This window comes from Scardinius erythrophthalmus (assembly GCF_964197995.2).
Source record: "Scardinius erythrophthalmus genome assembly, chromosome: 24".
Lineage (NCBI taxonomy): Eukaryota > Metazoa > Chordata > Actinopteri > Cypriniformes > Leuciscidae > Scardinius > Scardinius erythrophthalmus.
The window spans coordinates 12,496,127-12,508,777 of record NC_138244.1 but is presented as its reverse complement, the minus strand read 5'-3'; the positions used below and the strand labels follow the sequence as shown (position 1 = coordinate 12,508,777).

At 36.1% G+C, this 12,651-nt stretch overlaps 1 protein-coding gene across 1 annotated transcript; it reads left to right on the top strand.

Moving 5' to 3' along the window:
• Positions 1–1,938: 1,938 nt before the first annotated feature.
• On the top strand, positions 1,939–11,700 carry ccdc73 (coiled-coil domain containing 73; the record flags this gene model as incomplete). Its single annotated transcript, XM_081355837.1, has 17 exons — positions 1,939–2,076; positions 3,985–4,056; positions 4,217–4,288; positions 4,369–4,404; positions 4,556–4,630; positions 5,542–5,580; positions 6,048–6,183; positions 6,537–6,616; positions 6,701–6,829; positions 6,902–6,961; positions 7,479–7,583; positions 8,208–8,318; positions 8,486–8,626; positions 8,794–8,947; positions 9,128–10,384; positions 10,471–10,589; positions 11,260–11,700. 17 exons carry the CDS (start codon positions 1,939–1,941, stop codon positions 11,524–11,526), a joined length of 2,991 nt encoding a protein of 996 aa, XP_081211963.1. The 3' UTR covers positions 11,527–11,700.
• Between the last annotated feature and the right edge of the window lie 951 nt (positions 11,701–12,651).

Below are 12,651 nucleotides of genomic sequence, written 5' to 3'. Positions count from 1 at the left end.
AAGGCAACTTTTCTTTTACCGCCTGAATTGATGACGACACAGGTAGGGTGAAGTGATTTAAAACAATTCGGGAAAATAATTAATAAATCCGCATTATTTTCTGTTTAACATCTTTAATGATGATGTTTGAGAGGAAAGTGTACAGAAGTCGCTTGATTTATTATTATTTTGTTAGATATATCGTTATCCTTGACTAAACCTCAACCACATCAAATCCAGTCAGTGCGGCGGAGTCGCTGAGGTCTGTTTAAAGTATTATTTTTTTCTTCAAAATTATGCTTAGTATGCTTATTAAACAACCATTCATTTTCATGAACTATTTGCAGCGCTTCTCATTAACTGTTTAGTCACTTATGAGGAGAAATAACTAATAAATAAATGTTGTGATAGTTTAGCTTGTGCTTAGCTTACTAAAACAGTTGTAAAGTGCACAAATAGCAATTTAGCATTTCAAGAATATGCTATTTTTATTTTCTATAGGCATAAAAATCATGTTTATATATAACATGAATTTGCATGGCAGCGTTAGCTAATTAAAATAGGTTAACAGTTAACGTTACTTTATGGTGAAATGCTAGTTACCGCGGTCGAAATTAAAATGTAACGTTAATTTATATAACGTTATTATAAAAAAATATGAATACTCTGAATAAAATGACTTAAAATCACGAAAAGCTGCTTACACTATTTGAAGTAGATCTACTATAGCCTAATACATTAAAATATAAATTTTCCCAAAACTGTGCTAACCATGGTTATTTCTTGTTTACCATGGCAGAATATTGCTTAATAACTCAGAACTATGTTATTCTGGGGTTAAAAGTCTTCTCAGACATTAAATCCAGATTTCTCTCTTGTAAATTTGATCAGCTGAGGTCAAAGGTTAAATCTGACCATTGCAGATTTTCACCTGAAGTCTGCCATTCACATTTACAGATCAGTGGTTATGTGAGTCAGTTTACAAACAGTAATATGGACATCACTCCGCAGACAGGGAATTATCCCATTTTATGGATGGTGTCCTTTTAATTTTGCCTTTCATGGCTTATAAAGTTGTTTAATATCTGCTGAGGTGAATCAGCGGTGGAAGCGAATAAAGACATTGGCCCTCCAGGTCATTTGTGATAGTAGCAAATTCTAACGGGATCATTTAATTCCTGCACATGATTGATATATCAGCAGCGACTAAATGGACGAAAGCCTTTCTTCTATTAAAACACCAGGCAGAATGAAGCCCTCCCACTTTCCAAGTCAGTCATGATGATGGCGATACAGTGGACCAAGCACAGATCAAATTAAATATCTTATATAATTCCTTCTGAATGACAGAGCCATCTGTCCATCCGGTGTTATGGCCCTGACCCCTATTAGCCTACACTCTTACCATGGCGCCATTTTCACCTTGATAGGTTCGAGATGGGATTTAAAAAGCTTATTTTGATGCAATTGCATGATCTTTGTCTACAGTAGCGCTTTTTATATTCTTATGAGGCAAAATTTATGTAGTGGCAGTTGTTTTTGTCATATGCCGCACTATAAAACCAATAGTTCCAGCTCTAAATTCTGATTGGATGATCCCTGTTAAGAGTCGTGCAGTTGATTCCCAACAGCAAACGGCCTACAGTTGAGCTAAAATACTGTATTATTGGGCAGACGAAAGTTTATTTTGATCATTTTATGTCATTTTTTTATTGAACACTGGTTTATTTAACCATATTGTTGCTGTTTTAAAAACATTCAAAAACATCAGATTTGATCTGTAAGTTCTGTTTAGGTGCTTAAAGTCTTTCCCCTAGTGCAATGGAGTTGAGCGTAGAGTCCGGAACAGAGCTTTTCTCCTTGGTAAGTGGAAATATTCCAAAGCAGAATGATGTGTTTTAAATTACACACAAATAAAGCTCCAAGATTTACACACACTCCTGCTGTTTTTGCCTGTAGATGGAAGATGAAGGTGCTCTCTGTCAACCGAAGACCTCAAACATTGGCGTGGAGAATGATGGCCGTACCATCTCAGTGCAAGTACTGGAATTTAAAACAAGTCTCCTGGAGGCGGTTGAGGAGTTGTATATTCACAGGGTATGGTGTCTTACTTTCACCTCGGTTTTCTGATTAGATAAAATGTGTGGTCACACTTTAGTTTAGGGCCAATTCTCACTATTAACTACAACTTTTGCTTCAGTAAAATCATAATTACTGCTTATTAATAGTTAGCAAGGTAGCTGTTTAGTTGAGGTATTGGGTAGGATTAAGGATTATATAGAATATGATCATGCAGAATAAGACCACAGATTAATATGTGCTTTATAAGTACTAATAAACAGCCAATATCCTAGTAATACACATGGTAATATGCAACTATTTAATAGTGAGAATTGGACCCTAAACTAAAGTGTTTCTAAATGTGTAAAACTGGAAAAGGGGCAGTTTTGCTAGATAAGACAAAGTTAGGATGCAAGGTTGGAGGTAACAATGATGTTTATTGCGTTGTTGTTGTTTTTTTTAAAGGTTTTTGTTGTTGTATTACCATTAGTACCCTGCTAGGCTCAGCAATTAAAGACACATTTTTTAACTGATTACCTAATGAGATAAAGACAAAAACAGTGTTACCTTTGATTGGCTTCCCACCCTGTTTATTTAGTTAGTTAGTTGGTATTTATCTCATTTATCTTTACTTATAATATTAATACATATTTTCTTCTTTGTTTTTATTAACATTTAAAAAGTGCAATAACTATGATAGAAAGCAATGAAATAATACACTCTAAATAATATTTAAAATGACTGAGTTAACCAAACAACACTGAGTAATATTATAAGCGTCAGATCAGGTAGAAACTAATTACATAATATAATTTGCGCACAAATTATTCTCTTGGCTGAGAAATTTTCGTAATAGTCTTAACCTACTTATTGAGCAATCTCAAACAAATATCAGCCCTCTAAAAGGCTGCTAAATGACATCTCAATGTATTAGGACTGTCAGCCTATTAGTATCCCAATGACATCAAGGTTCTCGTGAGGAACTGAGGAATGTAATTTTGTGTGAGGAGGAGTGCGATGAGCGTTCAGAAGAACTTAAAGCGAGCAGCACTTTCTGTCCATCTGGACATAAGCCAGCAGAAGTTACACTTACATTAGAATGGGGTCATGCAGCAGACCTGACAAATTCACATATTTGCTTGCATGACTGGTACCCTCGAGCAAAGCACTTAAAACCCGACGCTGGACATGTTTAAAGGTTGTACGAGCAAAAATAAACAATTGTATCTCTCATGTTTTACTGTTATTATGATGTTGGTGAGGAACAAAGGCATTAAATCAATGTGATCCTCAGGCATGCCATTAAACTAACACTTTGTAGTTCTCTGGTTTATAGGGCCGGGGTTAAGATGGAGGATTTCCTGCCAGACAAACGCGCTCAGCTGAATGCAGTCACTTCTTGTGTTCTTTTAAGAGAGTGCAAAGCGTGTTCCATTAAAATGACTGTATTAGCTTGGGATGTTGTCAGTCGTTTTGCCAGACACAGGAAATTCGTTCAGATGCTGAAAGCGAATTGTCCTGATGCATTACACATGTTTTTCTCTCTCTCATTGTTTTATTAGATTTAATGCATCTAATCACATATGTGATCAGTCTCTGTCCTGAAAGATTAATATGACCCACCAATTTTAGTGCTCTTTTTATTTATTTTACCTGCAAACCCCATTTATTCAATTTATTGTCCGTCTGCGAAACGTTAACAGCTTTGCAAGTAGCACACTTTATTAGGAAAATGTAAATAAACTCCTACACGCACATAAAAGCCACTATGTCGAAAACCATTGACCGAAACCTGCAGTACTGGATGACAATGATGGCTTTATATGCTAAAATCTCCTTTCTTATGTTCAGATACCTGTACAAAATGTAATCTATTCCTTTCTTGTGAATTTATTCATTATTGATGATTAATAAAATGGTGTTTTGTTGACATTTTGGATACAGGATGCTGAAACAAGATATGAGGAGCAGATTTGTAAACTTGTGCTGGAGAAACAGGAGTTAGAATGGCAAAAGGTTTGTTAGGAATGATGAAAATACTGTTGTTTTTCCACTAACTTCCCAGGATTCCACTGTTAAACATTTTTAGGAACTGACTGAGCATTTATAGAAACAAAACTATTTATATTGATAAAGTTTATGTCCATATTAATGATTTATTCTTATATTTTTGCAGGAGACTTTACAAAGTCAGAATTCTAAAATGTCAACTGAAAATTCAGAATCACTTGCTGCTGTAAAAAAACAGGTATGATATCACACTCAGTCTATGTATGCAAGATTTTATATACACACATGAATATTGAAATTATTTTGTCTAATTTAAAGTTTCAGGCCCAAATCCAGAGAATTGAGGGAGAAAAGGTTAGTTGCTTTATATTTCTTATTTCAATCTGTGCTATGTTTTATGTTCTTATCAATATTTTGATTTATTCTTTAACAGTAACTATTTTAAAAAACTATTAAAAATACTTAATTAGTCATCACTTGACTAAATATTAATGACCTCTTTAAGGGTAAAAACCAGCTGGCTGCTGAACTGAAAGACAAAGAGATCATCAGCCTCAAGGAAGAACTAAAACTGCTGCAGGTACACATAATCAATACAATAACAACACATGACAAGATCTTCTGTACCTTGCTTTAGGGACATTTATCTAAAACAGTGGGAAAATCCATCTCATCACTGACCTTTTGAGTGGGGGTCTGTGTAGGTCTATTTGGTGTTGTCAGATAAATGATGTCACATGGGTGATGTATGCTTTCTCCTACGGTTCATCACACCCTCGGTTCAACCGTACGATTAGCCAATAAAGGCCCTTGTTACCCTTTTATTTGGTAATGGTAATCTGAGCAATTTGATTCGTATATAAACACAGCTATTATTGTGATGTATTCTTGAACACCACATCAGTTGTCTAAGACATGATTTACAGAATTATGGAAGTTGTTAAAGTCCCCCTGTGGTGAAAATCAAGCTTTTAATGTTGTTTATATGTCAATGTGCTTCAAGACAAACCATGTGCAAATTCATAAGTCAACAATATTGCTGAGTATTTCTCCTCAGAGAGTCTCAAACACACGGTTTGAAATCGCTGGTGTTTCTGACATCACAAACTACCTTGTAACCAATCACGTCAACGTGTGAGCTCAGTGACTGTGAGTGGAGGCAGGGCTAATTTGCATAATCATAGATCCGAGAGTCCGAGTTACATGTAACTATGTAGAGTTACATTCAAGCAATTTTAAGGCATGAAGATTAACATTTTTGACTACAGGGGGACTTTAAATTATTAACATAGTCTGTGGTAAAAAGCAATACAATTAGTATAATATTATAATTATAATATTAATAGTAAATAACAGGTTATTTTAGGCTTTGCTCTTAATAATGTGCCTTTTCCTTTCATTTTTATTCAAATGGTTTAATATAGTATTAAAATAATAATAAAATGACAAAAAAAAACACTGAAACCATTTTCTTTTACTACTGTCTTGCAGTTGCTCAGGTACAGTTTGGAGAAGAAATTAAGCGAGCTGGTAAGGATTTCCAATTATATAAATTGTTGACAGAGGCAAGTGGGAGTGGGAAGAATTAAAGAGGAGGAACTGAGAGGGAGAGCGGATCATCAGGAGTAACGGATAGGGAGGGCGTGACACGTGAACCGCCAGCGCCGCTGTGAAAATACCACTATTAAAATATTTTATATCAGAGCCTCGCTCTGTTTAACCTTTCAATGGCGGAGAGGGGAATCAGTTTGATACAGACAATCAAACAGTAACGGGCTGCGCTTCGCATAAAAGCCCCTCAGGCATGTTTGGAAGTTGACTCCTTATCTAGCAGAAAGGAGCACTCAGCCGAGATGTTAAACAAAGGTCTTCAAACTCTCCGATGCAGTATATATTCATGGTCTGCCCTTGCCGAGAAGAAGAACTGTTATTACTTGTACATGCGAATTGGGATATTCCTCTTCGAAGGGAGGACAATGTGTTTTTAAACTTTACAGGAGCAAAAGTTGCAGCTGCAGACACAAACGAAAGACAGCCACCTGAATCAGTTGGGAGAAGTGGAGAGGCGTTTCGCCGCCCTCTCCAGACAGTGTGCCATGGTCAAACAGGCCCATCAGAAACTTGAACAAAATGGTATGACTGTTATAACTGGCAAACATCGTCCTAGTGAAACATTTAATTAAAATGAAACTTCAGTTTATGTTGAGTCAGGGTTTAAACCTGATTATCTTTTGCCTTCAAACTCTATTATCGCTATTTATGCAAAGCAATGATAGTCACTGCTAAAAAAATTGTGCTTGTATTCTGGTATTCATAATCTTTCTTCATTCACTCTGGACAGATTTGATGTTAAAAAAACTCCTTTGCTTTGCATCAGTGAATTGATTTGTCACTCTGTGGACATGAATTATTTGGCCTTTGTAGGTGAATGCTAAATGAAAGCCTGTGTAGCAATGCCAAGCTTTTTAAATCTTTTTTTTTTTTAGTTGAAGAGGCCATGCGAATTAATAAAAAACTCACATCCATCAATGAGAAACAAGAATCTACGATTAAAGCCTTAAAAGAGGTAAAAGAAAGATTTGCTTTGAAGTTAGGAGAAGTGCTCCATCACTGCATCACATATTGTTGCCCCTTTTTACTTCACATTTAGGATTTGGCGAGACTCAACAAAGAGTTGGTTACATTCAAAGTGTCATCGGTCTGCAAACCCGGAGAGGAACGTTTACAGAATGTTCTAAAAGAACAAGAGTTTCAACAACTTCAGCAGAGACTCTTTGTGGTAGAATCTCTTTACATTTGTTAATAGCAAAAGATGATACCAGGATGTTTTTAAATGTAATTTTTTTTTTAGGAAACAGAACTTAACCAAAAACTGAGAAATGAGACCGCCACAGAGAGGGCAGAGAAGCAGGTAAGCTCTTCAGAAAAAAAAATCTGGACCTTTTTGTGTGATATTTATATATATTTTTTTTACAAAAAGTTTCTTTTTCAAAACACTTCACATAGTGAGCACAAACGCAGTCTCTGTGGGCTAAACTGTGGATCATTTATCATTGCTTTCTGCTTTGGTACAAAATGCATTTAATGACTTCTTTCAATTTACTTGATTTGAAATATGTATGAAGTGTTTTGGTAGTTTCAGTTTCATGTGAAATGAATTGCTGTGCCAAGATGAAAGTTGGTTTGGAGAACTGTGAAGAGTCTTGAAAAAGTGGCGTGTGTGTATAGTGCTTGTAAACCTGCGTTATGGGGACAAAATGTTGTGGGGACATTTTTGGTCCACATGAGAAAAACAGCTTATAAATCATGGGTATGGTTAAATGATGGGTAGGGTTAGGGGATAGAATATACAGTTTAGTATAGTATAAAAATCATTATGTCTATGGAAAGTCCCCATACAATGTGTAAACCCAATGTGTGTGTGTCAGGAGGTATTGAGATCCCTCCAGCACAATCAGAGATTGCTGCAGACACAGACAGAAGCTCTGTGCCGAGCAGAGCAGGAGCTCTGCAGACACCATGTGGAATATCAGGTCAGGCTTCCCAAACCCAACTCCACCTGCAAAATCACCTTCAGCTTAAATAACACAAAAATCTGCAACTATTTTTACATTTTTTTATTTAAATTTTTTGTACAAATTATAGTTTTTTTCCCCCATAGACACCTACATTTTTGTACTATCTGTATCTGCATCTGTACACTACATTTTTTTTTAAATTATCATTAACATTTGGAACTGGATCCAGTAGATAAACACATCTAGTATACACGAAATAAAAATGCAAAATCTGATTAATCTGAAAATGATAATCTTAATAAGGTATAAATATGCAGAAGTAAACAATGGTCACCTAGTACTCATAAACTTGATTGAGTGAGCTGAAAATCACTTTTGCACATTTACAACACACAAAGTGCAACTCAATAATAGTAAGTGTGTTTAATGACCGTTTACAGCCTCCTTCTCTTTTATTCCCTCCATTCCTCTATTTAATTCACTTAGTCATTCACTGATTAAAACCATTATTAACATGACAAAAGCCAACTGATTTGTATTGGCCTCTCCATCTGTTTGGAATTTTCTGTCCAGGTTAAATAAACACATAAAAATTTATTATTGCATTAAAAATTTTCTGGGTGATTAATTTCATTGCAGATCCTTAAAACAGAACATGAATTGAACCAAGAGAGGACTAAAGAAAGAGACAACAGCATTGCTCGTCTGAAAGATGAATACCAAAATTCTAAACTAACTTGGAAAAAGGAGGTGATGGCAAGTTCTACAAATCATCACTGTTCTGCTAAAGAAAGAGCGGGAACTGTGATTTTTTTTAAACCATTTGTTGTTGTTGTTAAATTTATATATACATTTTTTAATTAATTTAGTTTTTAAATGGAATGGAATAAAAAATCATAATATTGGTGTTCTCACAGATTCTGCAATTGCAAATGTCAACGGAGGCAAATCAGGAAGAGTTGAAAGTGGTAAAACAGGCATATAATCAACTCCAGGAACAGCACAAAGCGCTGTCTATTTCTGCAGTCCATAAGGTCAAAGACCGTCATAACTCTGAGGTGGGATGATTACATATAAATTCAGAACCAGTGATTGTTTAATAAGCATGTAGATTAGGTATTGTACATGGATAAATAGGTCTAAACCTCACCATTTTTGAAGAGGCATTTGACAATATTTACGTTAAATGATTGAATTATAATCTGACTGTGATCTTTTATTACAGATTGCCCTAAAAGATCAAGAAAATTCTCTTGGTACAATATCTAACGAGATTAACCTTGTGAAGGAGAGCAGTCTCCATAAAGATCTTGAGGACAGTCTTATTAGTCCTCATGATAACCGTGAACCAACAAGTCACCCTGATAAAGACATACCAGGTAAGAAAGAATGCTAAATTGTCTTCTCCAGCCAAGCTTGGCGCCACTATAACTAATAGTGTTATACAGAATGATGTGAAGTGCAGGGAGGTGGTTACTGGAGTCTCTTTATCAAGAAAGCCTACATGTACTTCTAATTTTTCTCTCATAATGATGCATGCATTTAATTTCCTTACACAGATGAAAGTATTGAGTCTCAGAAGGATAGAAAAGATGGCCACTCTGATAACAACAAGGAACTTGACATTTTCATGCAGGTAGATAGAATAGTACCTGTACTCTCACCATCGGTTTCAACCGATGGGTCTGATAACATCTCAAGACCTGAGGATGTTAATCTCAAGACGAAGTTGTGTGATGAAACAAAAACGGGTGTCAGTGAAAGTGAGGCAGTCTGCAATACAGTTGATAAAGGATGCCCCTCAAACCCAGCCCAAAGTGACACAGACAGTCGTCTCGCTGAGCTATCAGGGCCTGAAACCAGGTCTGTTTATGGCGTAGACGGAGACCCTTTGGCTTTGGAACCGAAAGATAGACCGCTGGAGCAGAATCTGTGTATTTCTGAAGTGACTGAATCCCAGACATCAGATAAACACATGGACAGCCAGGGATATGCTACATCTCTGTCTAAAGAATACAAAGACCACCAGACTGCCATACCTGAATTTATCCACAGTGTTTCACAAAAGGAAAGTCAAACAACTGCAGAGAGACTTTCAGAAGAAAAAACTGCAAATTCAAATACTCAAGACACAGTTGTCTTTTACGACAAAACGAACATTACAGAAGGTTTGATTGTCGCCCAGCCAAGTCTATGCCACAAACCTGTATATGAGGAGCCTGAAACCACTTTTGATAGTGCAAGTGCCACAACATCTTTAGAGTCCAAAGATCAGTTCTCATCACCTGAATTGATCTGTGAACCTTTGCAAAGCCAGGTTTCCCAAGCTGATGACTCGACTGAAACAAGCCTCTATAATGTGGTCAGTGAAGTGGAATCTAAACAGTTGCCTCATGTTGATCAGACCACTTCAGTGACTGCAGTTGACACAGTGGAGGTCATATCAGAAAATAATGCTCAAAAAGAAGATGGGACTTTTCTTTCACAACCATTGAAAGCGCAACATATTGAACTGGGTGTTTCTTCTGAAGAAGCCAAGATCACAAACTCTGACCAAGATGCTTCTTCTCCTGGGTCTACAACAGCAAATGACCAATCAGATGTTGACCAGGAGAGCATTTCAATGGGAGATACTTCAAACCATTCTGGAAATAGTAGATATGAGTCATCCTTTGCATGGGAGACTTACATAAAAGGGAAAAAGAAGCCACATCCAACATCAACCTCAAGAACTGAGCCGTGGTCCTCTGGATTTCAAGAGCTTGTTTCTCCATTATGTGCTCCCCTTTTTATGAAGGATAAATTGACAAAAAGAGGCATGTCTTGTTATGTTAATAGAGTTCAATAATAAGAATCAATATCTGACCACAATAAATGTAAAATTTAAATCCTATTTTCACAGCCGTAATGAAGACACCTGAAAGATTGGAAACTCCAAGCAATCGTCCCCACCAAAAGAACGACTGTCAAGGAGAGTGGAATGCAATCAAGCAGACTTTTTCTCAAATGTTACTGGAGAAAGTAAGTTTACAAACACAGGCCAGTGAAGAATCTAGTGAGTTAACGCTGTAGAACACGCTGAGTGCCCAAAGACAACTTCCATTCCCAGAAGTATTTCAGCAGGGTGAAATGGCAGCATTTTTCTCAATTAAATGTTGATAGAAAACAGCAGGACAAAAGTCTGCGAGTATAAATCACAGAAATGAAGCCCAACTCCAAAGGGAGCTAAGCTGCTAATAGGGAATAAACCAGAGATCGTTTTGCAGTCTGTTGTTTTCAGTAACATGGTTATCTGGTTTCAACTATGTTTTATGCTGGGCTACTCAAATGAAATCAATCAAAATGGATGTTTTTACTTTTCTACATTTTTTTTTTTTTTTTTTGCCTCCATGAGTTACAAAGCAAAATAAAGTTTTGAAGTATATATTTTAAATAAAATAAGAATTACATAAAATACATGCAAAGACTATATGAGAACATCAGTCATTTTTAAACTATTTAAATGTATTGTAATTTTGAAACACTCAATGTGATCGTTTCTCTTTTTTGTTTTTTTTTTTCTTAAAAAACTTAACATGATGGCAGTAGACCAAATTTGGTGGTTTCACTTTTCATTGCTATTAATATGTCCATAAGAATTAAATCAAGGTAGTGTCATGGCACTTTTATGACCCACTTTATTTTCCCGCAGGAGAATCAAGTTCTTATCTCCTACAGCTCGCCTCTGAGTGGCAGTCCAGTCTCTTCTTCTGTGGGTAATGGGCTGCGACAAGACTGCACTCCTACAGTTCCTCCTCCCAAACTCCAGAGCCTGGAGAAACAGACCCGGCCTATGGCATCTAGTTCTGAAGAAAAAGAGGAACGGAAACAATCTGACATAATGGCCCAAATTGCAAAAATCCAGGAATTTATGTCATCTGAAGGTTTAACGCCTCAAAAAAGACGCAAAATTGATTGATATGGATTAGAAAGGAATACGTTGGTAATGTTGCTGTTGTATTCAAATGTTTCAAATGTGTTTGCTTAGATATATTTCTTACCCTCCATCTGATTTAATACAGTAAATATGATATTTGTGTTCATTGTTAATATATTTCCAAATAATTTAACTGAATAAATGTTCATTATTACAAACAGCTTTACTTTTTGCAGACTTTCTTAAAATAGTAAAGCATCATGTTAACCCATCGCTAAACAATGTAAGTGTTGCACATAAAACCTGTTAATTATGCTGCACAAGCTAATTAACACTCATTATTCCCAGGCTAGCATGCTCATTCCTCAGAGGGCATTTAATGACCAAACATTGCTAATTTACATTTGGTACACAAACTGTGGCCAACTATAACTTGGGATAATTAAAATACACAAGTAAGAAGAATCAATTAGCACATATCAAGCCAAATTAACAAATGCAAATGAGTCTGCCATTAAGTTTATGTCCTTGGTAAATAGGCTGTGGGGACCGTGTGGACACATGTTAGGGCAATAAGATGACAAAATAAAATGTGTTGCATATGGCGGCACTGGTCACAATGAAAGTGGATACTTTGGTTGATCCACATGAGCTGTTTTTAAAGCAAGGTTTTTTTTTTCTATTATATATATTTTTTTAAATATGACAGATTTTGTCATCTGCAGAGCTTATTTTGTTTATTTTTTCTTGCGTTAACATGGTTTATGCTATAATGCGACTTATACTAGCCCAGCCGGTAATATTTAATAAGCTATATTTTAGGAAAATAAACCAGATGAGTTTCCATCTCAAATTAACATGCCTCACAAAAACAGTTCGCCTAGTACTAAAATCATCCAGCAGAAAGCAAATGCGCACCTCCTGATGAAATCGCAAGGTCCCTCAGAGGTTCACCTTAATACACTTACTCATTATTAATATGTCAAAATGTTAATGTCCTCGTAAAGAAATCTTATGCGTTTCAGCCACTGTGCCAGCAGTACTGACCCTTATCCTTAGAAGGAGTGGGCAATATGGAGAGCGTAATTTTAATACACACACTGGATTATGAAGTGGCAGTCCTTTGAAACAGTCAATTACACTTGAGCGCGGGAGGGCCCTAGTGTT